General features: G+C 39.8%; 1 protein-coding gene and 1 pseudogene across 6 annotated transcripts in view; one reads left to right on the top strand and one right to left on the bottom strand.

Moving 5' to 3' along the window:
• The window catches only part of LOC109042760 (V-type proton ATPase subunit H-like), a 34,949-nt pseudogene extending 33,959 nt beyond the window's left edge, over nt 1-990 (bottom strand).
• Nucleotides 991-12,755: 11,765 nt separating this feature from the next.
• LOC109043337 (cytoplasmic FMR1-interacting protein-like) overlaps nt 12,756-25,858 on the top strand; it is a 29,106-nt gene continuing 16,003 nt past the window's right edge. For 2 of the 6 annotated variants that reach the window (XM_072297657.1, XM_072297655.1), the window contains exons 1-5: nt 12,774-13,848; nt 14,789-14,968; nt 19,432-19,611; nt 20,166-20,391; nt 22,513-22,721. In XM_072297657.1, coding sequence (XP_072153758.1) covers nt 19,478-19,611; nt 20,166-20,358 — 327 coding nt within the window. In that variant the 5' untranslated portion in view covers nt 12,774-13,848; nt 14,789-14,968; nt 19,432-19,477 and the 3' untranslated portion in view covers nt 20,359-20,391; nt 22,513-22,721. The other 4 variants (XM_072297656.1, XM_072297658.1, XM_072297659.1 and 1 more) reach the window with 4 other exon arrangements.

Raw genomic sequence — 25,858 nt, 5'->3', positions numbered from 1 at the left:
GGAAGAGATGGTTTAAGTGAGCTTTCAAAATGATGAAATTGGACTCATTATCACAGCATGAGTACATGCAGCCAAACTAACTCTTTCCTTCAGAGATTAAACAGCATGAAAGTGAGAGAAGGAGAGAGTTAGAGGACGTTTAGGGAATGTGGGAATGAGGAAGTTACAATTCTTGAGGAGAAAATTTAGGCGGGAGATACCTGGTAGTGGAGTCCGAACCAGGATGATCATTAGGTGTGGGTGTGGCAACAGTATTCACAGTTCTTGCTACTTGCAGGGGATTGGGAAACAAAACCTGCTAAACACTCTTCACTGTGCTCAGAGGTTCCTTCTTAAAAGTTAGCTTCAGTCTCACACACAGGAATCGATTGTTGAAATTCTTATCAGCATGCCCGGGCATAGGGGATCAAGGTCTTTCAGGCGCAAAGCTCACACATTCCTTGTCTTGTTCTGGCGTGCCAACAGAGTTTCAAGAACCGGTCTGCATTCATTGATTGACTAGATAAGATAAGAGGAAATAGAGAGATGCCTCTTGGTCCACAGCAGAATCTCCAAGACAAGTCCAGCAACAGACAAAAAGACATATGTTCCGTCACAGGAGTCTGATGACAATTCTGTTATAACATCGTAAGTTATGGGAACTTCACTACGTTCTCATGGAGGAATCAGTACATAGTGTAAGCTTCCGCGATTTAGTTGAAAGAGAGGCGATTGAAAGCAACACCAGAAAAACGACTCATACACTCATACCTGTAAGGATCCACTCGGAACATCGGTTTCTCCACACTTCCTTCCCATGGCTTCTTCTTGATTTTTGTTGGCCCTGTGATTGAATCTTCGTCTCGAATTGATGAAATACTTCTAAATGAGCAAAGAGGATGACAGTTTTGACGGCTAATAATTATATAAATTAAAATTTATTGAACGATCTGGGGACTGGTCGTGAATTCGACGTGATTGCGAGGGAAAATGCGTGCCCGGCCCGCCATGTTGAATTTCAAACAGCTGGACGAATATCGAATATCGTATCGAATGCGATTGTTCGATTATCGCGCTATCGATTCTTTACCATAGCTTCTTACGGGGACACAGCTATAGTCGATCGTTCACGAAGTTTGGCAAGAAATCCACCTCAGCCGGACTAACTCCGTTCTTCTCGCACCGGCTCACGGAGAGAAGCCGCGGCCAGAATTCTTACGATCAGCGACCTTTCTCCTCATTTTACTTTAAAACTTTCAATCTTAGAGGAAAATGTCATAGGACCCGAAATAACGGCCGTAAAATTTGCTATCGGTTCATTACACAAAATTTTCGAAAAAATAATTGTCGTGACCAAAAATAAGGGTTTTAAAAAGAGCGCAGGCAAAAATTCTCATGATCAGCGACCTTTCTCCTCATTTTGCTTTTAAACTTTCAATCTTAGAGGAAAATGTCATAGGACCCGAAATAACGGCCGTAAAATTTCCTATCGGTTCATTACACAAAATTTTCGAAAAAATAATTTTCGTGACCAAAAATAAGGGTTTTAAAAACGGCGCAGGCAAAAATTCTTATGATCAGCGACCTTTCTCCTCATTTTACTTTTAAACTTTCAATCTTAGAGGAAAATGTCATAGGACCCGAAATAACGGCCGTAAAATTTCCTATCGGTTCATTACACAAAATTTTCGAAAAAATAATTTTCGTGACCAAAAATAAGGGTTTTAAAAAGGGCGCAGGCAAAAATTCTTATGATCAGCGACCTTTCTCCTCATTTTACTTTTAAACTTTCAATCTTAGAGGAAAATGTCATATGACCCATAATAACAGCCGTAAAATTTCCTATCAGTTCATTACACAAAATTTTCGAAAAAATAATTTTCGTGACCAAAAATAAGGGTTTTAAAAAGGGCGCAGGCAAAAATTCTTATGATCAGCGACCTTTCTCCTCATTTTACTTTTAAACTTTCAATCTTAGAGGAAAATGTCATAGGACCCATAATAACGGCCGTAAAATTTCCTATCAGTTCATTACACAAAATTTTCGAAAAAATAATTTTCGTGACCAAAAATAAGGGTTTTAAAAAGGGCGCAGGCAATAATTCTTATGATCAGCGACCTTTCTCCTCATTTTACTTTTAAACTTTCAATCTTAGAGGAAAATGTCATAGAACCCATAGTGACGACCGTAAAATTTCCTATCGGTTCATTATACGAAAATTTCGAAAAAGTAATTTCACGAAATCAATTCAAGAAATCACCCCTCATCGGCAGTGACACCGTTCTCGCACCGGCTCGGCTCACGATGGAGCGAAGCGTATTAAGAATGCCCGGCCCGGTTAGGTATAAGTTACTCAAAAATAAATTTTACTCGTTCTTGTGGGTATTTCGTGTTGAAACTCGGTATCCTGGAGGACTTTTGATCGTAGAATTCATTTTTGACCTTACTTTTATTGACACAAACAAAAAAAAAATTGGCTGAGAAGTGAAAAGAAGGCTGTACGAAACATGGAAAAGTTTCCCTCCAAAACATTAGCAGTTTGAGAGCCAGACCTAGTGTGCATATACTTAACGATATAAGTAGCATGCAGACCGTAAATTCAACAAATAACAAATATCTCATTCATTAGCAATGGCCATTTGATTGATAGTTGGAATAATACACAAAAATGGTGAACCGCGGCTCAGAATGAAACTTGGTCATTGCGCCTTTGAATACTTGGTTTTGTTTACCTAGTACTATTAATCCCTGGTCATATGGCAGCATTCAAACTTAAAATTTTAAAGGAAACGATCAAAAATTAAAATGAAAGTACTCACACTTTACAATTAAGATTCTTAATCAGCTATTTCTTGCGTGCATTACTTATTAAGAATTTTATCGATCGATTTAAGCGCACAGGAACAAAAACACACGAAGACTCGCAGCTAGCACTCCTCACATTCAGGGCCGGATTTAGCTTTTTGCCGCCCCTGGGCAAGCTACATTTTGCCGCCCCTGGGTCTGCAATATTTCGCCACTATATTGTCAACAGTATCCCCTCCTCCCCCTCCCCCTCTCCGCACTCCCAACTTCCCGCGACATCTTATCTTGCCCCCCCCCCCCCCCCTCGTGCGCCGCCTGGGCGCGTGCGCGTAGCTGCTTCAAAATGCGCCGCGAATATATAAAATGGAATGGATGGATGAGACAAAAATAAAATGTGGAGACAAAGTTGAAGCTAGTGTAGCTCAATGTATTAGTTGCAATGTATTTTCGGAAGATCAGGTTAAAAAGTTTTTCTCCGGGTTTTCAGTTTAGCAAAGCTGTCAACCAGAGCGTCAACGTCTAAATTGATTATCAAGTCTGCCTTGATGTTTAAAATTGCCGTGTTGTTTAGTATCACTCCAACGAACGATCATCCTCCTAGCGCTCAAGGCCGGACCTAAGGGGCGGCAGCTTTGCCGCTCCCGTCAAGCGTCAACTCCCTTCCTTCATACATTTTGCCGCTCATCTTTTCACTTCGCTCCGTCTCTGTCTCCATTTTTTCCTTTTTTCTCGCTTTAACTTTCAATTAATCCAGTGCCAAAATTTGCCGCCCCTCAAAATTTGCCGCTATGGGCAAGTGCCCCAGTGCCCTATAGGTAAATCCGGCCCTGCTCACATTATCAAACAAGCAAGTATAAGCAGTAAGCTTCCATCATTTAAAATTTGAAATAGTGACATTTCTCAAGAGCTTACATCCCAAAAAGCACTTTTATAATTAAACTTAAAATTGCTGAAGTAAATGATTACGATCGGAGAGGCATTTATGATAACTGAAGTTGATTTAGTTGAAAAGTCCTTAAACCATTATTACCGGTTACAGCAGCCATGTAGGAAGTAATGAACGTTGCCGTCTTGAAGATATAATGAAGATAATATCCCAATAATCCTTTTCAATACCTAGTTCTTGAGCTAGTAGTGATGGCGATTATTGGATCGATCTTCCAAAAGATCGATAAGATCGAAGAATCGATTCTTTCACGGCGATCTTGCGCGGGGCTCTGCTGCTTTCGATGTATCGATTGAGTGGAGTGGAAAAACGTCTCTAGGCGTAGAACCATCTCGCGGTGGCTCCTCGCCGCGAGAAGCTAGCGAGAAGCCGATCCGCCGATCGCGACTGCTCGGCGCACTATGGTCCACAGACTGGATTTAACGGAACTTTATTCGTAAATAATGCAATGCACCGTTTTAAAAGTTGATGTAACTAATGATTTTTGGGTCGCTGATTTCATTGTACATCTTAGTTTAACAAATATTAACATCCTGACCGAGACACTTGACTTAAAATGTGATTTCTGACGTTTTTAAGACTGTAGATTTTTCCCCCTGTTCTGACGATGAAGAACATGTGTAAAAATTTTTTAAAAAAAGTCTCTTGGTGAAACTTTGATATGTTGCTCAGCTAGTCATTCTGATTAAAAGCTCCTACAGCCCAAAGAGATCCCATGTGCGGTTTTCGAGATATTCGCCGTTTTATTTGCGTGAACGGAGGTCCCGCCGGCCGGACCATTGTGCGGCACTACTCATACCCTTCCCTTCCAGCCCACTCCGGCCCCTCTCCACTTCTCCGTCACCTCGAGACTCGGACACCAACTACGCTCACGAGGCTTCGCTCATTAATTGGCACCAATGGCACCGGCCCCGGTAGTAGAATAAAAAAAGCCGACTTATTAGTAATGCTTTGGTCAAGAAGACTTCATCAGCTTGATCAGCGAACAATTTGATGACAGTTTTTAAACTCCTGGTTTCATCTGGCGCGATAAACCCTGCACCTAATCAGGGACGGACCTGGCCGGGGTGGCGATGGGGCGATCGCCCCACTTTCATGGGCCAAAAGGGGCCCCGGAGGGGCCCCTTTTGGCCGATTTGAAGGGCCGTATTTCGCCGTTTCGAAGAAGCGCCCGAGGGCTTTTTCGGTTCGTCCTCGAGAAAGGGCCCCGAGACTCCTGAGAGGACAGGACACTTTATTGCCGATTCGGAGAGCGCCCTGAAGGAGCTTTTTTATGCCGTATCTAAGGGCGTTGCATTTTGAGAGCCCTTTTTTCTGATTCGAATAAGTCCAAAGGGGTCCTTTTTTGTCATTTCAGAAGAGCCCTGAAGGACTCATTTATTGCCGATTCGAAGAAGATTCGATGGAGCCTTTTTTTGCCGCTTCTAAGGACCTTAAAAGAGCCCCTTTATCTGATTCGAAGGAGTCCTTTTTTGCCGTTTCCAAGGGACCATTTATTGCCGATTTGAAGAGGCCTTGATGCGGTTTTATACCGCCTCTAAGGACCTTCAAGGCACCGGGCTCTTTATCGCCGATTCGACAAAAGGGTCCTTTTTGCCGGGGGCCCTTTGGTACTGATTCAGAGAGGCCTCGAGGGCGCATTTCTATGCAATTTTGAACTTTGGAGGCCCCTAGTAGGGAACCTTTCCTACCTTCCTCAAGGGATTTCGTAGGGGCCTTCGGCGATTTTTCCCCCCTTTAGCGAAATCCATAATGGGGGCTGTCCATATAATACGTAACGCAGTTTTTCCGATTTTTTTACCCCCATCCCCCCTCCGTAACGCATCGTAACGCAAGCTCGAACCATCCCCCCCCTCAAAAAAAATAAATAAATACGTAACACAAGCCTCGCCCCTCCCCCCTATTTTGGTCAGTTTTTTAAATTAACAAGGAAAAAAAAGGTCTTACGGCAAAAAAGAGTTACGTAACGTTGGGCTTGACCCCCCTCCTCCCCCCTTAAACGGCACTGATTTTTCTATGAGCAGAGCGAAGAAAGGATCCAATAAAACGTTCAAAAAAAATTAAGACAGTTGTCAATTTTGGCGGCTAAAAAGTACATTTAAAAAAAACAAACGAACAAAAAAATCCGAACTGTGTTTTTCAGAATGTGTTCTTTTTAGAATGTCACTATTACTATTCTACTTGATTCTATGTATCTTCTGTATACTAATTTAGCTTTGGCACAATTTTTCGTTGGAAGAGGAAAATAAAAGTTGAATTCTAAGTATACAACGGATTCTCATTTTTTCATCCAGTTTAAGAAAATATACTAAGTTTTGCATTTCTGGTCTCTTTTTGGATAATGTTTCAAAAATAATATTAAAGAATAGGGTCTAAAATAGCGTAAAATTCATTCTAAAAGGGCCTAATTTTCAAAATTTTCCGGGGGAGGGCCCCCGGACCCCCCTTCTACTGGGGGGCCCCCCAGACCCCCCTAGGGGCCCGCCCCATACTTAATTTAGGGCCAGTCCGCCCCTGCACCTAATACAACTGCAAATATACGTTGCCAAATGTGGCGACATTCTCTCTGGTGACTTTTCCTCGCTTAAAAATAAACATTTCAGTTCAATATGACAATTTTCTTGAACATTAGAGTCTCCTTTCAGCATATATTGCCAAAGAATCCATGATCATGACACTGACGTACTAACGCAAATTGGACCGAGTTTAACAGAAAGGAACCAAGCCACATCAGCTATTGCCAAGTTTAACTGGGCAATTAAATTTTTTACGAGAGAACGTTTGTTCGGATTTCTTTGAAAATTTTAAGGAATTTGCTTCGTACCATGGAGAATTTTCACTGAAATTTGCACGAAAATCCGCACAACCGTTTTCATGTAGAAAATTAAATTACCCAATTAAATTTGGCAGTAGCTGATGTGGCTTGGTTCCTTTCTGTTTAACGCGATCCAATTGCTCTTTTGCTTCAAAATCGGGGTTGGCGACGCGTAACCGACCGGACATTTTCGGCCTTTAAAGTCTTGTATTATTAAATACAATCATAATTTCGTTTGGCTTTAAGTCGTTTATAACCGACGGCGACACGACTATTCCTTTCATCAAGTAATCACCCTTAAATGATAGCGTAAGTTCGCAACACGCACCTGCAGGAAGAAATTGGAGAATGCGGAACTGGACTGGAACTAAGAGATGCGGCCCGTCCCGCGCGCTGCCGCAGGAGCAGGGGGGTAGGGAGGGGGGAAGCGGAGTACGAATCGGCATGGAGGAAATCCGGCGGTATGCATCAGGCACCTGTAGTCTGGGATAGAGTACCTTTATAGACAGAGTATGGCCATTCGTATCTTTTTACTACAGGAAAACTGTTCCGCTTTTTGATTGGTCAACGAGTTTTTAGGCTTCATGATGCTCTTAGGGCCGTAAATAAACAAACAAAATGGCGGCTCACCTTAACATCGATAAGAAGCTAAATTTCACAAAAATCTCAATATGCGGCAGTAACAATTTAAATTAGCATATCTACGAATAGCACACGAAAAATACATGAAAACATTGTTAAATCGCCTTTCACCTTTATCACAGGAGGATGTAAGATGTGCATAACCTCAATCTTGCTTGCTGATAACAGCCATCTTGTTTGTTTATGTACGGCCCTAAGAACATCGTGTCAGCCTATTTTCACGCGACCAATGAAAAACCGGAACAGAAATGGCCATACTCTGTCTATAAAGGTACTCTAGTCTGGGACGGATAATCGGCTCTCATCTCCCGTTCTCTCCCCACTCCCTTTTCTCTCTGCTACGTTTACACCGCGAGCGCGGTCCAAACCCGCTCAGCTCCCTCAGCTCTGCCCCCCGCGCCGCGCCGGCCCAAGATCCATCCATATAGGTCAGTCATTGCGCAGATTTCCCCGCTCGGGGTAAGCCCCTTTCCATTGGCTCGTGACGTCAGCATTACTGCCGCGAAAACCAGAAAAGTCGGAAACAATGCTTTTCTTATGGGAGAGAGCAAATTTTTCTTAATGAATCATTTAAATTTCTTACTTTTAAATCCTTTGAAACTTTCTGTGTGTCGAAAAGAACGTTTAGACATTAGCATTCAGGGTTTCGATTTTGCCGAATTTGTGTTCTTTCATTTTTACAGTTTACTCTGCATCAGCCATTTTTACACGCGAATCTATACCACTAGATGGCTTGTTACATCGCTGACTTCAAAAATCATTTAAAAATATAAAAACGCAAATTCAGCTGAATTGAAACCCTTGACGCTAATCTCTAAACGTTTCTTTCGACACTCAGAAAGCTTCAAAGAATTTAAAAGTAAGAAATTTAAATGATTCATTAAGAAAAATTTGTTCTCTCCCATAAGAAAAGCATTGTTTCCGACATTTCTGGTTTTCGCGGCAGTAATGCTGACGTCATGCGCAGAAGATTCTCATTTGGGTTTCGGGAATGACTGACCTATATGGATGGATCTTGCGCCGGCCGGTGCCTCAACACTCCTCTCTCTCACAGATTAGTCCTCTCTCTCTACCCCTTGCTCCTTCATCATTGCTTCGCCCCGCCCGTTCCCGTCACGCTTTGGTAGCCGGTGCCGGTGCGGTCCCGCTCCCGCGTCAAAGGATTTTCTCTCTCTCTCAGCCTCAGCGCCGTGTGACGCTGTCGGAAGCCAAGCGCCCGTTAATTATTTGCTGTCTACTATTCTGTATGTATTGTTTCCCACATCCTTAGCCATAATTTATTAATGGTCTCAAAATATTTGAGGGTTTTCGGCGAACACAGCGAACCTAAGTATGGACGCCTCGCCACTGATACAATCAGTTGGATTTTCATTTTAAAACTTGGTACACATACAGCATTCTCATCGTAGAGAAGTCAATTTTCTTACTTTTGCTCGCTTGACCGAAATGTATCATTCGTGGAGTTCATGAGTTGATAGACACGTAGTATTAACTAATACCACGTGTTCTATCAATACTTTTGAATGAAGTGTTCGTTATATTTGTCCGTCCTTTTGCAGTGGTTTAAGAGTTACCTTACCCGCACGAGTTTCGAAAACACTACTTCCTGGGATTGTGCTCCTCTCAGCCGACTCTCATATTGGGTCTAGTAGAATAGGGCTGAAAAAGAGTTGTCCTTGAATAATGAAAGGCGTCTACGGGTGGAAAAGGGTAAGTAGAGATGGTATCAAAATGACTCAAAAGGGGGAGGGAGGGGATCAAAAAGTGCAGTTTTAAGGGAGTGAGATGGGCTGAAAAATCGCATATTGATGTGAATCAATTAACATAAGTAAGGTCAAAAATGGGATTTTCGATGAACATACCATCAAGTAGGTATCAACAATAAAACGTGAATTTTCAACCGGAGCTAGTAAAATCTATCTTTGAATAATTTCTTTTCACTCCGATACTAAAACTTTGAAAATACCTTCCCCCCGTGGCGTGCGGTGGGTTTTAGTGACAGGGCGAGCTCTAGCGTTCGTAATCCAGGGGGGAGGGGATTGTTTAACGTAACCTCTAGCCCTCATTCCCTCCTCAGGGAGCCTCCCTAGAAAATTGTTAAAATTTAGATCCTCGCGAACCTCAATTTACTCTATTTTTCGGTTGAAATCTGATGGAACGTCCTGAAAACAATGGTTTTATATATTTCATTCTCTCTTACTTATGATTTCCATTTGCCACTTATTTGAGGTATATCTAGTCGTTACTCCACAGCGTTTAGAATTTTTTGAGTATGGCGCCTGGCGCTCCGCTCAGCCATTCGCAAGCGATTCTTTAGAGCAGTGGCGTGCGGTGGGTTTAGTGACAGGGCAAGCTCTAGCGTTCGCCATCCGGGGGAGGGGGGGGGGGGGTTAACGTTGTCTCCTTCCCCTCCTCAGGGAGCCTCCCTAGAAAATTGTAAAAATTTTACGGTATTTGTTCTATTTTTCGGATGAAATCTGATGGAACGTCTTGAAAAACTGTGGTTTTATTACTTTCTCTCTTACTTATGATTTCGTTTACTCAACTTGTTTCGAATGTTATTGAGCATTAGAGGACGGCTCCATGCTCTTAACTCCTAATTTTGCCACTTATTTGAGGTATTGTAGTCTTTATTCTACATTATTTAGAATTTTTTGAGTTTAAAATTAGAAATTAGAAAAATAAGTTGGAAAATTAGAATTTTCTGCGTTTAAAACATGATTGAGAATTTTCTAATTCATCATTAATCTGCAGATGAAGTGAGGGAAATTTTATATAATTTAAGGGCATTTGCACCGAAGGAGCAATTCCAACCGCGACGGAAAGAGGGAGCAAGATAGCGCATCGGAGGCAGAAGCAGCGCGCTGCGGTGACGGGCCATGATGAGATGGCCAAGAGAAGCGAGCTGCGATCGCGCAGCGAAGGGCTCGGACTCTGAACGTACCGCTCTACCCGCCCGCCTTGATTCCGCCGCCGAGCAGGGGCTCTCTGCTCAGCTAATCGCAAGCGATTCTCCAGCGCATGAGTCGGCCCGTGTTCATGCAGGCCGCGCAGCGCGCTATGCGCCACCTCCATCCGCTCTGCTGCTTTCCTATACTTTAGTGGCACTATACGTATTTCTGTCTCTTTCTCTTTCTGTTTTTAATGCAATTTACATACTGAGCACCTTTTATAAATTATATTTGCTAAAATGTAAAACATGCATCTAACAGGTGTAATTTTCTTCTTTCTTTTGAAATCTTTGGGCAAGCAGTGCTTGCCTTGCTTATCCGGACCAGAGCATGAGTTGGCCCATGTTCGCTGCGCCATGCGCCACCTCCGTCCGCCCTGCCGCCGCTTTCCTACTTTTGTGGCTGCTGCATACGTAACTCTGCCTCTCTCTTTCTGTTTTTAATGCAATTTACTTAATAATACATTTTGTAATTTTCCTCTTTCTTCTGAAATATTTGGGCAAGCATAGTGCTTGCCTTGCTTATCCGGACCGCTTGCCACCCCCCCCCCCCCCCCAATTGTGTGTCATCATCGTTTGTGTCATCATACATATATATTGGCATAAGTTTGGTTGTAAATGAATTGTACGATCAAAATACCATTAGTTTCCGTAGTTTCAACACGAAATGTCGACCAGGACGAGCGCAATTTATCGGTGAGTACCTATTCTTTGCACCCCCGAGATCTTGTGTTATGTGTTTGTGTCAAAAAATCAACAAAAGAAAGGTCAAAAATGAATTCTACGATCTAAAGTCCTCCAGGAAACCGAGTTTCAACACGGAATGCCCACAAGAACGAGTAAAATTTATCTTTGAGTAACTTATATTTTTATGTTTCTACGGAAAGTTTGTAAAAACGCGTAAAATTGTGTATTTGCGTCATTTTAATGAAAAAAGTAAGGTCAAAAATGAATTCTACGCTCAAAATAACCCAGGAATCATTTAGTCCAGCACGAAATCCCCAGGCACGCGAGTGGAATAATAGCCGCAACAAGTTAGGAAGTAAGGCGATGACCGGGCCGGGGATTCTAATAGGATTTCGCTCCACCGTGATATGAGCCGGCAAAACGGAGTCCAGGTGCGGAGGCGGATTTCTCGCCAAGTTTCGTGAATGATCGAATATCGCTACGTCCCCGTTAGAAGCTATGGTAATGAATCGATAATGCGATAATCGAGAAATCGCATTTGAAACGAGTATTTCGATATTTTCCTCTAAGATTGAAAGTTTAAAAGTAAAATGAGGAGAAAGGTCGCTGATCATAGGAATTTTTGCCTGCGCCCTTTTTAAAACCCTTATTTTTGGTCACGAAAATGATTTTATCGAAAATTTTGCGTAATGAATCGATAGGAAATTTGACGGACGTTACTATGGGTCCTGTGACATTTTCCTCTAAGATTGAAAGTTTTAAAGTAAAATGAGGAGAAAGGTCGCTGATCATAGGAATTTTTGCCAGCGCCCTTTTTAAAACCCTTATTTTTGGTCACGAAAATTATTTTTCGAAAATTTTGTGTAATGAACCGATAGGAAATTTTACGGCCGTTATTTCGGGTCATATGACATTTTCCTCTAAGATTGAAAGTTTTAAAGTAAAATGAGGAGAAAGGTCGCTGATCATAGAATTTTTGCCAGCGCCCTTTTTAAAACCCTTATTTTTGGTCACGAAAATGATTTTATCGAAAATGTTGTGTAATGAACCGATAGGAAATTTTACGGCCGTTATTTCGGGTCATATGACATTTTCCTCTAAGATTGAAAGTTTTAAAGTAAAATGAGGAGAAAGGTCGCTGATCATAGGAATTTTTGCCAGCGCCCTTTTTAAAACCCTTATTTTTGGTCACGAAAATTATTTTTTCGAAAATTTTGTGTAATGAATCGATAGGAAATTTTACGGCCGTTATTTCGGGTCCTATGACATTTTCCTCTAAGATTGAAAGTTTAAAAGTAAAATGAGGAGAAAGGTCGCTGATCATAAGAATTTTTGCCAGCGCCCTTTTTAAAACCCTTATTTTTGGTCACGAAAATTATTTTTTCGAAAATTTTGTGTAATGAACCGATAGGAAATTTTACGGCCGTTATTTCGGGTCATATGACATTTTCCTCTAAGATTGAAAGTTTAAAAGTAAAATGAGGAGAAAGGTCGCTGATCGTAAGAATTCTAGCCGCGGCTTCTCTCCTCAGTGAGCCGGTGCGAGAAGAACGAGTCCAGTGGTTGAGGCGGATTTATTGCCACACTTCCTGAACGATCGACTATAGCTGTGTCCCCGTAAGAAGCTATGGTAAAGAATCGATAGTGCGATACTCGAATAATCGCATTCGATACGATATTCGATATTTGTCCAGCTGTAGGATTCAACATGGCGGCCATGCATGCCCTTGCCGCGCTCTATCACGCCGGTGCCGGTGCCCGAATTCTGGATCGCTCAATTAATATTAATTTATTTACTTATTAGCCGTTGAAACTGTCATCTTCTTTGCTCATTTAGAAGTATTTCACCAATTCGAGACGAGTTTAACCCAGGGTCAACGAAAATCAAGAAGAAGCCATGGGAAGTGCGGAGAACCGAGTCCGAGTGGATCTCTACTAGGTATGAGTCAGTCGTTTTTCTTGTATTCCTTTCATTTGCCTCTCTTTCAACTAAATCGCGGAAGCTTACACTATGTACTGATTCCTCTATGAGAACGGAGTGAAGTTGCCATAACTTAAGATGGTATAACAGAATTGTCATCAGACTCCTGTGACGGAACATGTCTTGTCTGTTGCTGGATTTGTCTTGGAGACTGCTGTGGACCAAGATGTATCTCTTTATTTCCTCTTTTCTCATCTAGTCAATCAATGAATGCAGACCGGTTCTTGAAACTCTGTTGGCATGCCAGGACAAGATAAGGAATGTGTGAGCTTTGCGCCTGGAAGACCTTGTTCCCCTACGCCTGGGCATGCTGATAAGGATTTCAACAATCGATTCCTGTGTGTTTCATTCAATTCACTGCGGTAGGTATTGCAAAACATGATACGTCCTACTGCTGTTAATGACTTCATAAATCGAGTTTTTCAAGGCGAGATACCTCGGTTAATATTCAACGTAGAAATTTGCTGTTTGGCCAGATCTTATCATTTTTAGTTGATCTGCAAGAATAAAGTATCATAACACAATTATTCTGAGACCAGCACAACTGGCCCATTCTCCCACCTATGTTGTATTTCCATTGTTTCAAGTCTAAATTTTTTGGAATTACCTGTTTACTCTGCTATCTAGAGGTGTCATCAGCTTAGTTGGCACTTGATTACATTTCTTTTGCGAGCAATTGTGCTGCAATTGTCCAACAGTAATAGGCGATTGACGGCAGCCCGATCGCGAGCTTATTCAATCCTCGATTCCTGTTGGACGACTACATTACAGTTGCTTGCAAACGATACGCATTCAAGTGCCAACTTAGCTGATGACACCTCTACCTCAAGTTAGCAGTATTACTTCTGATAGTTCTAGACAAGTTTGTCTTACCTCTTGAAGGCATAAAGTTAAGTATTTGAACAATTTTATCTACTCTCCACCGTCAACCTTCTCTGGTATTCAAAGACATTATGTCTTTGCTGGTATTGAATCGTGCAACACTCAAGAATATTTATTTTTGGTTTACAGTGTACTCTCAGTTTTTAAGTAATTAGAGTGGGTATGTTTTCAAAACCCTTCATTTCTCTTAGTTCCATGTACAACAATGCTTGCTTGCCAAGTCACATTTTTATGTCTTTGATGGTTTTTTGCACAAAGGAGGTCAACTTCTCAAAATGGTGGCAGATAAGGTTAAATTAACTGATGCCTTATGCAATGTTGACGCCTTAGATGAGCTTATGTTACATAATTAACAACTGTGTATCAAAGCTTAGCCATGCTCTGTCATTTATCAAGCTAACTTCGATACCAACTTCGAAGACCGAAATGGGTTCATCACTGGCATAGCAGAGCACATTGAAGAAGCCACCGTTCATGCCAGTTTGGGAAGCTTCACATTCCTGCTGCTTGACCGCCGTTAATCCGTTTAATTGAATGGATGATGAATGATATTCAATGATTTTCAGAAAAATCTTGCTTTTCCAAGATAATTTTGAGAAAAATGAGAGGAAATCCTAAGTTTTTAGCAGGGAATGAATAATATCAAGAACTACCGATAACATGCTTAAATCGGAAGACTCTTTCACTCTTACCTAAATCATTACAGAACTATGGCAGTATCAGAAACATCGTATTCGAAAAGCTAGTTCCATGCAAGTGTTTTCAACTTAAAGCAGACACTTTGAAAATTGGTAGAGGCATCTATTTTAGAATAAAATCAGAAATTTATGTACTTTGTTGATGGAAGGTCATTTGAACCTTGATTTAAATTTAAAGATTTCAAACTATCCAAGGAATCCATTGCAGATTGACCTTTAAATGTAAATGTATCCATTTTTGAACCTTTATATTATATGCACTGAAAGCAGTCAATAGGTTTTTTCATTGAAATTTAATCGACTCTGGTTTTGGTCGTTTTAAAAATTCAGAGCTTTGCCATGTTGTGAATTTAAAGTTGTCAATCTACCAATCCTGTAAAATATCTATTTGTAATGTTCTAGAAGGAACTGTTGGAAGATGGCTTGGAACATACGGTCATGCTGTGCACGTGGCGATGTTGCTCTCGAGCCATCCCGCAACCAAAGTCCAATGAGCAGCCGAACTGGGTGGAAATCTATGAAAAGACTGCTGAAGTATTAGCTATTGAAGTGAAAAAGCTGCTTAATTTCATGTATTTTCTGGTGAGCATTCTAATTTTGTTCGTTTTCGACATTCGGTAGGTAATTGAAGTGGTGTATTTCAGGTGAAAACTTGCATCACGTTCTCTACCAATGTGTCTAAGAAGTGTAACTGATCTTGCCGGCCCAGAGAAACATGCAAGAAAAAAGGGATATTTTAATGCTTCAAACCACAATTTCCACTAATTGCCACAATGCTAGAACATAGTTTAGGTTACCCACCTGACACCTGTAGTCTTTAGTTATATAATTTAAAGACAAGTAACTAAACGAAAGTATATCAATTACATCGATAAAATGATTAAATTAATTATCTTTGTCTTTAATATTAAAAATGTTATGAAATATTTACTTAATTAACTATAATTACTTCCCTCTGCTTTTTAGTTCCGTGCAAAAACTGGTGATGGTGCCATATTGCACAACTGTGTGATCTTTTATGTATTTAGTATGAATTGGTACAATTGAAACAATAAAAATTGTTATAGTACATGCAAAATGCTGGTCACCGTGCCTGAAATTACCTGGCGCATTTAGCAAGAAAACAGTCTTGGCTGTGGACTTGTCAAGGTCTTAGTCTTTTTGATATTCATTCAGTTTTTCTATCTATTGAACTTCCAACTTATTTTTGCCAATATTCATCGGAAGATATCATTATTTCTAGGATATATGCCTTAGGTTTAGATCTCAATTGATTATACAATGATAACTTCTCGCTTGCCAAATGATAATTACTTTTTTGAACTATTGCCCTGAGGAAAGTTTCATGCTTTCAGAGAGGAAACTACTGAGTGAATTTTCTGAAAATTTTCATTTAGAGACTTGTAAAATCATGAAGAATATTCAGTAGGAGTTTCAGCGAATTACATACATTTGCTTGATCATAATGGATGAAAAATTGGTGAAGATTCTGAAACTTTGCAATTGAAGAGCGTCCTTTCTGTGCTTTGATTTTCTCAAAAGTTGGAATTACTTGACAAATCCTAATAATGAATTTGAATTTCACTTTATCATTCTCTTCATGCTTTACTTTGATTACACAACACAACAAATTTCCGGTTTTGGTTTGTCCTTCAAACCAAACAAATTTTTTTCGTTTCCTAGGTGCTAAAGAAGTCCGAAAATGCCTATTTAAACTTCAGGAAAATTGTCTGGTGCTTAGGACGCAACCATTTTGAATTTTTCAAAATTGAGAAAACCCACCATTAGATTTTTGCAAATATCTCCTCAACGGTTCATCCCCCAAAAAAACAAAAACACCAGCAGAAAGAACACAAAATTTTCTACGAAAATCATCCTCCCCTGTTTTTTCTAGCTCACTTCTTTGGTCGTAAATTTGACGTTTTTTTCAAAAATTTAGCTTATATAAGGCGCATTTTTGCTGATTTCAGGAGAAACTTTGCTTCAAATCTCCAGCCACGATTATCTGAGATAAAAACTGTAATGCTCATTGAAAAGAGCGTAGAATTTACTTCTAGAAAACATATGTCAATAGTTTCTGAACTTGATTAAATTCTGTGAAACAGCAGTTAATTAGCTCCACTCTCAAATTGTGATTTTGTCGACCATCTTCTTTGAAATCAAGAAAAAAAGAAGAAAAAAACCTAAAACCGTGGCTCAAACTGTGTAACAATGTGGTAAAATAGTGCTGGGCCTGCACTATATGGAGGGGGGGGGGGAGGGGAGCTTAAAAGTTCAAACATTTTCAATCGGAGCCAACAATTTTGAGCTCTAATGAGGATCAGTACAAAACTGATGGGGGAGAGTGTTCAGCTCAGGCAGTTTGCATTGGAATATTAAGGTGAGATCACGTCGAGAGATCTATACTTTTGGGTCTTTTTATACCTCATCAGTAGATCACACTAGTCAGTGAACCCAACTGAAAATCTTGCGAAATCCAAAACGGCATCAAGACCCTAGACCTTAAGTGTATTAACAATGCACTCTCAGCTCTAGGACTTGACCTTTCTCTCCCTAAAATCCAGGCTATTATTTTTTCTACTAGGAGACTCCCTGATAACCTTTCTTTTAATCTTGATGATTTCTTAATCCCTGTACTTCCCTCGGCCACATATTTAGGCCTCCTATATACTAGAAAAATGAATTGGCTTCCACATATTAATTCTATTAAACTTAAAATTTCTTGTAAATTAAACATCTTGTCATATCTACATGGTTGTTCTTGGGGTATTAACCAGGACGTTTCTCGAAAACTTTTCATGAGTATGATTCGCCCGATTCTTGATTTCGGCCTCCCAATATACTGTAGAAATTTTAATCTTATTGAAAGAACTAATATACTCCAAAATTCTTGCCTACGTAAAACTTTAAGTGTTCTTAGATCAACCCCTACCAATAATCTAAACGCTGAGTCAGCTATTCCCCCTATCCTTAATAGATTTAACTTCCTAACAGATAAACTTCTAATCAGAGCAATGAGCATGAAGCACAGCCCCATTATAAGGAATATAAAGATGCTTGAGAGATCAATTATGAATAGTAACTATTGGGTTAATAAACAACACCCACTTTTTCTTAACAGATGGATTCTGAGAAATCCTTTACTTCCCAAAATCTTAAAAAGCGATTTTCCGTGCTCGCTTATGAGAGATCCTGTTTTCCAATTTTTCCAACCTAATACCATCTTCTTAGACATTCCTAAAAAAAAACTATCTGATCACATTTCAATCCAAATGAACTTTAACGAATTAATGAGATTAAAATTTAGGAACTTTACCCAGTATTATACTGATGGCGCCAAGACGGCTGAATACACCACGTCAGCCTTTCTCTCTAATGAATTCTATAAAGTCTATTCTCTATCGGAATATAATTCTATATTTGAAGCCGAAACGTGGGCTATTCTCCAAGCTGTTGAACACAGTATTAGCCTTAATCTTTCCAATGTTGCAATTTGTACAGACTCTCATAGCGTATTAGTTAACCTGATTAATCAACAACCGGACCTCCACCCCCTCATTGAAGAAACTAAAGAAATCCTGTTTAGATACCGAGAAAGGAATATTTGGCTGATCTGGATCCCTAGTCACTCAGGAATATTAGGTAACGAAAGAGTTGATCAATTGACTAAATCTATTCATTTAGCTCAGCCAATTGATAATAAAATCTTTTTTAAACAATTGTTCCCCCTTATCTCCCAACAAAACTTTAACGATTGGAACTCTGATTGGATAGCTTGTACGTGGAAAGGCCAAAGACTAAAATCTCTTCTCCCTACTCTCTCTCGTAAACCTTGGTTTTATAGACTTGACTGGAAACGCTCCCTTATCACGAATCTAATTAGACTTAGAATTGGTCATGGCCTGTACCCCACTCACTTGTTTAGAATTAACTTAACAACCTCTAATTTGTGTGAATGTGGTTCCATTGGAAACCTAGAACATATCCTTTTCCAATGTGATAAACTTAAAAATAGAAATACCCTTTTTTCTGAACTTATAAATAAATTTGAAATCTTCCCACCCTATTCAACCCTATATCTTCTTTCGGTCGGCGACCTCAATACCCTTAAATCCATAGCCCTTTTTCTAGATAAAAATGATATCCACCTCTAATCTACCAAATCTTCATTCTTACACTAATAATTTCCCTATATTTTTTTTTCACTCCCACCAACCGTCTTACCCTCTGTTTTATTCAATCTACCTTTTGTCCAAACAAATCATTCTCTCTAACACATTCAATCCCTACCGTATGTTCACTTTGTTTGTTTTCCATTACCCAGTCTCTGGTCATAGGAAGTCGCTCTGCCGGGTATCAGAGCGTGAAAATGGTGAAGGGTTCTCACCCTCTCTCTACTCAACTCCTCTTTTTTATCAATCCCTCACCTTTTTCCATGTTTTTAGTTTTTTCTTTTTCACACCTCTAAAGTCGGTAACTAGTCACCTGTAACCTTCTCTCTACACTATCACACTAGTCTAAAGTTGGCTGCAGGTGCTTAGACACAAAGCCATAAAACAACAGGAAAAAAAAAAAAAAATTGTGGGTTTTCTCAAACTTGAAAACTTTAAAATGGCGGCGTTCTAAGCACCAGACAATTTCCCTGAAGTTTATATGGGCATTTTCGGACTACTGTAGCACCTAGGAAACAAAAAAAGTTGGTTTGGTTGGAAGGACAGAACCCATGTTGAACGATGTTATTCCTCAATTTATTTACTTCTATTAAACTGTACATGACATCTAGGAAAGTCTTACTTTTTACCTACTAAATCATGTTTTACGCTCAGTCCGCATTTCAGCAGCTGCTGTGGTCCCAATCATCAGTTGATTGTCAACGTTGATGGTGGCCAGGAGGGTAGTTACTCCAGCGCATACTGAGCATGAAAAACGTAGGTGAAAGAGTTTTCTAAGTTTGGTGCACATTTTGATCACCTAACTTTTACTGTCAATGAATAAATCAATTTAGTGAGATCATTAATCTCTAACTCCAATTATTTCTTTCACAGCGAAAAGCTATTGAAAGATTTTGTGCAGAGGTAAAAAGGCTGTGCCATGCTGAAAAGAGGAAGGATTGCGTCGGAAGCCTACTTGCTCACCCTAGGAAAATTTATCAATATGTTTGCGGTGCTAGATAAGCTGAAAAACATGAAATCAAGTGTGAAAAATGATTATTCTACCCATCGCCGGTAAGTTTATGGCTGTAAAGTAATAAAAAAATTTCTCCATTTTGAAGTTTTCTCCTGTGTACCTGAATGAAGATAATTTTTAAAAAATGTGTGTACAGAAGTAATATCGCAAAAGTCTCTACAAGAGCTGTCCAAAAATAAATATTGCAATCTTTTACGTTTTAATTAGAGTTTATTAGGACTGGGGAAAGAAAAGAAGAGACAAAAGTCACATCAGTCTGAATGCATCAATCATCAGTTGGCCCATTGGTTAGCATGTAAATATCTGTTGAATGGTGCAATTTTTGGATGTGACATTAGTCTCTTCTTTTCTTTCCCTAGTTCTATGTCTTTCAGCCATCTGACATATCTTCAATTGTCAAGGAATTTTACCCTAATGAGTCAGGAAAATTCCTTTTCTAAACTCTGTGGCAACCCTGTGTCGCATTGTGGAGAGTTAAGTCCTTTGTTCTTGACATCAACCAGTTTTCTCCCTTCCCTCTGATTCATATCAAACCTCTGTTGTAGCTCAAAAGTATTATGACAAGTCTCTACACCATTGCTTCTTTTTTCAGTGTCACCCAGTTCTTGAAAGTTATGGCAGATTCACTCACCCTGCTGGAGTCGCAGAATTTATTCATGTTTCTCTCTACACAGAACAAAATTCGGGACACAGTGAAAGATAATTTGGAAAAAATAATCGGTTACGAAGAGCTTCTGTCCTATATTGTCAATCTGTGCGTGCACATGTTCGAAACAAAAATGTAGCTTACACCCACCGACAAGCGCATGCTGGTTAAAGTGAGTATCATGTCATCCCATCTTCACGATTCGTTCGACCTTCGAAAGTGATTGGTTTTGACATTTTTTTCAAGTCCTTGAAAGTGCTTGAATTCTTCTCTACTGATAAGAGTCAGCAGTTAATCTTAAGAAATAAAGAAACATGTTTTGATGTTTCGTTGATTGTAAGAAAACATCTTGTTCACAAAAAAAATGGCCGTCTCTCTGAAACTAGAATCCAAAATTGCGGACTCAAGCTCTTATCATAGGGAAATTACTGTGTTTTGGAAAAAATTTGGGAAAAAAGTGAACTGTTGTTCCAGTCATGAGCCAGTTAAGACTCAGAAGATCTCAAAATTGAGATTTTAACACTACTCTCAGAAGAGTGTTTTTTTAAAAATACTCGCTGCCATTAATACTCTTAGATTTTAAACTAAACTTTAAATTCAAGAAATGTAACTGAAGTTCAGGCGATTCGTGAACCTTTAATAAGATTTTGTATTTTGGCCATGTGCCTCATTGTCAGTCCTTCTTCTGCGCTGTTCTTGACTTCATAGCAAGACAGTTCTAAGTTAATCAGTATTTTTTTCTCAGGTTTCACAATGATTTGAAATCTGCCAGATGTAAGTATTACCACTTATCTCTACGGTCACTAAATATTTTTTCATGCCCTTTTAAGACTATCGTAGGTGAAGAATCTTATGGTGCAAACCAGGTATGGAAAGCAATGTAACACCAGGGGATTGTAACATTAACTGTCCGAAGGGTAACAGTTGATCTAAGTATATGACCAGGGGCTTGATTCTGTGTTGCTCTCAGGCAATGTCATAGGCATGAGGTACGCACCCATTGCGCAGTTCTATATCTTCTCTTTCCTTGTGGGGTACTACAAGTAGGGAATGACAAAGAAAAACTCTTAAGATGAGTGAAGAAACTTAAAAATTTATTATCTTAATTTTTAAGCCTTCCTCACCCATCATTCGAATTTTTCATTGACTCACTTTACCCCATTTCCAGCTATTGAGTCCACCATATGAGTAACTAAATTTCAATTTTAGTGCCTCTTTGATACCTGTCTCTAAAATCTCTCACTCCTCCTGAGTGCTTGGAAATGGGCCTGTTGCAAACTTTTGCTAGAGCAGAATGAAGAGTTGTTTCCTATAGATAATGCCTCAAAAATCACGATGAGCGCATCGGCAAAGTCTGAAATGCACTCATAAATTCACAATCTGCGTAAGAAATTTGCGTTATTTTGAGCTTCCCGCTTCAAAAACGATACTACTGCACAGGTGAACATTTTGTTAGAGGAGTCGCTCCATCGTCGGCAATATTCATCATGGCCGACGCTTGCACAGTTCCTCGCGTAATTCGAGGAGAGTTCAAGGTCAATTAAGGCGGGCGAGGAAAATATGAACGTAAACACGCCGATTGTTACCTGGTTTAATCCTGTTCAGGTGTTATCTCGTCCCATCACACGTGTTTTGGCGGACTGGCGTCGGCCATGATGAGTATTGTCGCCAATGGAACGACTCCTCTAACAAAATGTTCACCTGTACCGTAGTATCGTTTTCGAAGCAGGAAGCTCAAAAAACCGCAAAAATCTTACGCAGATTGTGAAGTTATGAGTGCATTTCAGACTTTGCCGATGCGCTCATCGTGATTTTTGAGGCATTATCTGCAGGAAACAACTCTTAGTTTTGCTCTAGCAAAAGTTTGCAACAGGCCCATTGAGGAACTGACAAAAAGTGTTCTTCGATTCGTCTCTCCATGATGCATCATCTAAATGAAGGAGAAGTGATGATTTTAAATCTAAAGGGGTATCCTCTGGAACTTCAGTAACCAGTGAAAAACTGCAGCATCAAATAGTTGGCGTTGCCTAGATGACAGTAGAAGCTTCAGGATAATTAATGAGCCTCCTCCTCGGTGAATGAGGATCATTTTTTGTCTGTCTCCAGCACCATTTGCAATTAATGTCTGCCTTGATTTCTAAAGGAACCTTGATTCGCTCCCTTTCTTCTCTTCTTAGATTAGAGAATACGCGGCACAATGTTCAGACACCTTTATGACGCAGTTCCATGTGGGGGTTACAAGTACTGTCTCATATTTTGTAGTTTTACTAATGGTTTTAATGTTTGTTTTTAGGTTGTACTGGTTTGGATCTACGCCCTGGAGCGCCATCCAAAATCATTCTCAGGATGGCCAAAGTCATTGCTTTTGTTTTGTCAGTGGACTGGCTGAAAGCATCTGGCAACACACACCGAAAACTGGAAGCACCCCTACGCCTGTTACCATGCATCTGCTTACTGTGTTGCGATGATGGCAAATCTCCTCTCGTATTGCTTTCTGTGAAGGTAACAAATTGCCATCATTCCTTGATGTCTCCGCAGACATCTCTTTTGTAAGAGAAGAAAAATGACTGTAGTTTTTAAGAATTCCCCTCGAATGGTCTCCATTTTAAGAAGGAAAGAATGGCAGAAAATCTGCAACGTCGCAAACTGAGATACGTGGTCGCGGACTTTTACCGTCGAATTTGGTAATAATTTCAGTATCACTGTTCCATTTTCCCACTTTGCACGCTGTAGAGAAATCGTGTTAACTCTTCTTAAATTGGTCTTCTTCCTTCTCGATTCAGTTTTTCAATCGAAAATTGATTAATCGACTCAAAAGAAATCGAATCGGTTTTTTCACTCGATTCACTGAAGTAAATCGATTCTTGCTAAATCTATTCTCGATAAATCTACTCTCAAAAAATCGATTCAAAATCGTGAATACTGTCCCCTAGAGCTGTGGCAGCGGGACACCAGTCACAGTCTACCTTTCGTTCGCGCGTGAGTTATTCGCTTGGTTTCTGTCTGTTTCACCAACTTAATAAATCGGAAGCTACATTTCGTTCGTGCGTTAGTTATTCGCTTGGTTTCTGTCTGTTTTGCTAACGTAATAAATTGGAAGATGCAAAGATCCAGTTGGACACGAATATTAAGTGTGAGTACTGTATTATATATTTTTCAGATGGTTTTTCATATTTTCTTGAGGCGGAATTTCTCTAAGTTGTAGCTGAATAATGTCAACAAGTGAGAATATGAAAATGATAGCATTTTGTGCAACTAAGACTTCTCACACACACACGGCTGCTGATGTGTCAGTTCTTATGACCCTTCAAAAGTTTTTTCCTTCATCATTTTTTTATTTTTTGGTCAATTTTCTGGAATGTTATTTCGAATGATGAAGTAGAAGTTCAGCGGTAAACGCCATTCACTACAATATCAAACTGCCGATCCAACAGTGGTTCAAACAAAAACATTAAGAAATCCAAAACATGTACTGTGCATGAAGTGTGAAGTTAACTTTTAACGTAGCACTATATATTAAAGTGTTGTTTACTCCCTTTACTATAATTGAATTGATGTTTGATTTTATCACCTGGGAACAAAGTCTTCTCATCTGAGGGGAAAAAGTCCTCCAGGCGAGGACATGTGGGGAGGTTCGTGTGATGGAAATGTGAAAATAATCAGAGCTAGATTATTTCTGAAAATGGAACAACTCTTATAAATCATACAACACAACAGGTGAATAACCCAAAGAACACCATAATTTCTCTGAAGGATGGAAAGCAACCATTGAAGGATGTACAGTCTGATATGATATTGCTTCCAAATCAGTCAATCACAGAAGGAACGATATTGATTGACGTATTAGGGTTCTAAGTGCGGTCACGAAAAAGTTTTTACTCTCTGGCGCCACCATCTCTATCCCTTTCCAACTGACCGAAGTCTCTAAAGAGCTTGATGCAAAAACGGCTTTTTTCGCCCCCCTCTGGAATTTCTTCAGACTTTGTTTATTGATTACTCATACTTCAGCGCTTCTTTTCCCAAATTTTCAGACCCCCAAAAAATTTTTGGGGGGAGCTAGGGGGGGCGGAAGTCAAAACCTGTGAAACTCGATATCTCTCGAACGAAGAAACATATCGAGGTCCGGTTTGGACGAAAAATCGTCTAAAATTGCATACTTTAAGATTCTAAAGGTCAAAATCCCGATATCACATTTTTAAGTCAACATATGTGCTTTTTCCAGTTTTTAGGTCTAGAAAATTTCTTTTAAACGAAAAATTTACAAAGATCTCAATTTTTTATTTGAACCAAAACCAGATTTTTAAATTGTTCGTCTTTTTCCGCATCCATCGAGTGGTCCATTAAGCTGGGGAACCAAACGGTTCCGGAGTTATGAGCGGTTGAAGTTTCCGCTCAACGCGCGCCGACCGATTTTCGCGCGCAAAAAAGTCGGATTTCACTGTTATTAAATCAGACTGAATGTTCAAACTGAGCAAAATGCATTATTAGGGACTCTTGAGGGTCGCTGAGTTCAGAAATCACAGATACTTCCAAAAAATTCACGTTTTTAAAATTACAGCTCCGTAGCGCTATTTTAGAGGCCCACTGAGCGCCGACCGGCCGCTCAGTGGTTCTGTACGGAGCTGTAATTTTAAAAACGTGAATTTTTTGGAAGTATCTGTGATTTCTGAACTCAGCGACCCTCAAGAGTCCCTAATAATGCATTTTGCTCAGTTTGAACATTCAATCTGATTTAATAACAGTGAAATCCGACTTTTTTGCGCGCGAAAATCGGTCGGCGCGCGTTGAGCGGAAACTTCAACCGATCATAACTCCGGAACCGTTTGGTTCCCCAGCTTAATGGACCACTCGTTGGATGCGGAAAAAGACGAACAATTTAAAAAACTGGTTTTGGTTCAAATAAAAAATTGAGATCTTTGTAAATTTTTCGTTTAAAAGAAATTTTCTAGACCTAAAAACTGGAAAAAAGCACATATGTTGACTTAAAAATGTGATATCGGGATTTTGACCTTTAGAATCTTAAAGTATGCAATTTTAGACGATTTTTCGTCCAAACCGGACCTCGATATCTTTCTTCGTTCGAGAGATATCGAGTTCACAGGTTTTGACTTCCGCCCCCCCTAGCTCCCCCCAAAAATTTTTGGGGGTCTGAAAATTTGGGAAAAGAAGCGCTCAAGTATGAGTAATCAATAGACAAAGTCTGAAGAAATTCCAGAGGGGGGCGAAAAAAGCCGTTTTTGCATCAAGCTCTTTGTAATTCTAAATTTGAGATTTATTGGGATTTCAAATTAATTGATACTCATTAGGAAATGATTTTTGAAATATGAAATTTTCCAACTTTTTCCTTGGAGGAGGAAGGAGGTTGGATTTAATGAATATCATCAATTAAGGTGAATCCAGGGTTCGATTAGGGATAATTCAAGATTAGAGATAGCGCCACCAGTCCCCACTGAGAATTTCACTTTCCTTCGACGATAACTGAAATAATATTTCTCGAATTACAAAAAGCAGATCCACAAGATATAGATTAATTTTTGCTTGATTTTTTGAGCCAAACATATTGGCACTTAGAATTACAAGCGCAGAGAAAGTACGGCTGAAACTTTCAGGTCAGAGGCGGCGGCCGAGCGCAGAACGGA

The sequence above is a fragment of the Bemisia tabaci genome, chromosome 3, assembly GCF_918797505.1.
Source record: "Bemisia tabaci chromosome 3, PGI_BMITA_v3".
Classification (NCBI taxonomy): Eukaryota; Metazoa; Arthropoda; class Insecta; order Hemiptera; family Aleyrodidae; genus Bemisia; species Bemisia tabaci.
Note: the sequence above shows the minus strand (reverse complement) of the source record. Positions and strands in the feature narration are given on the sequence as shown.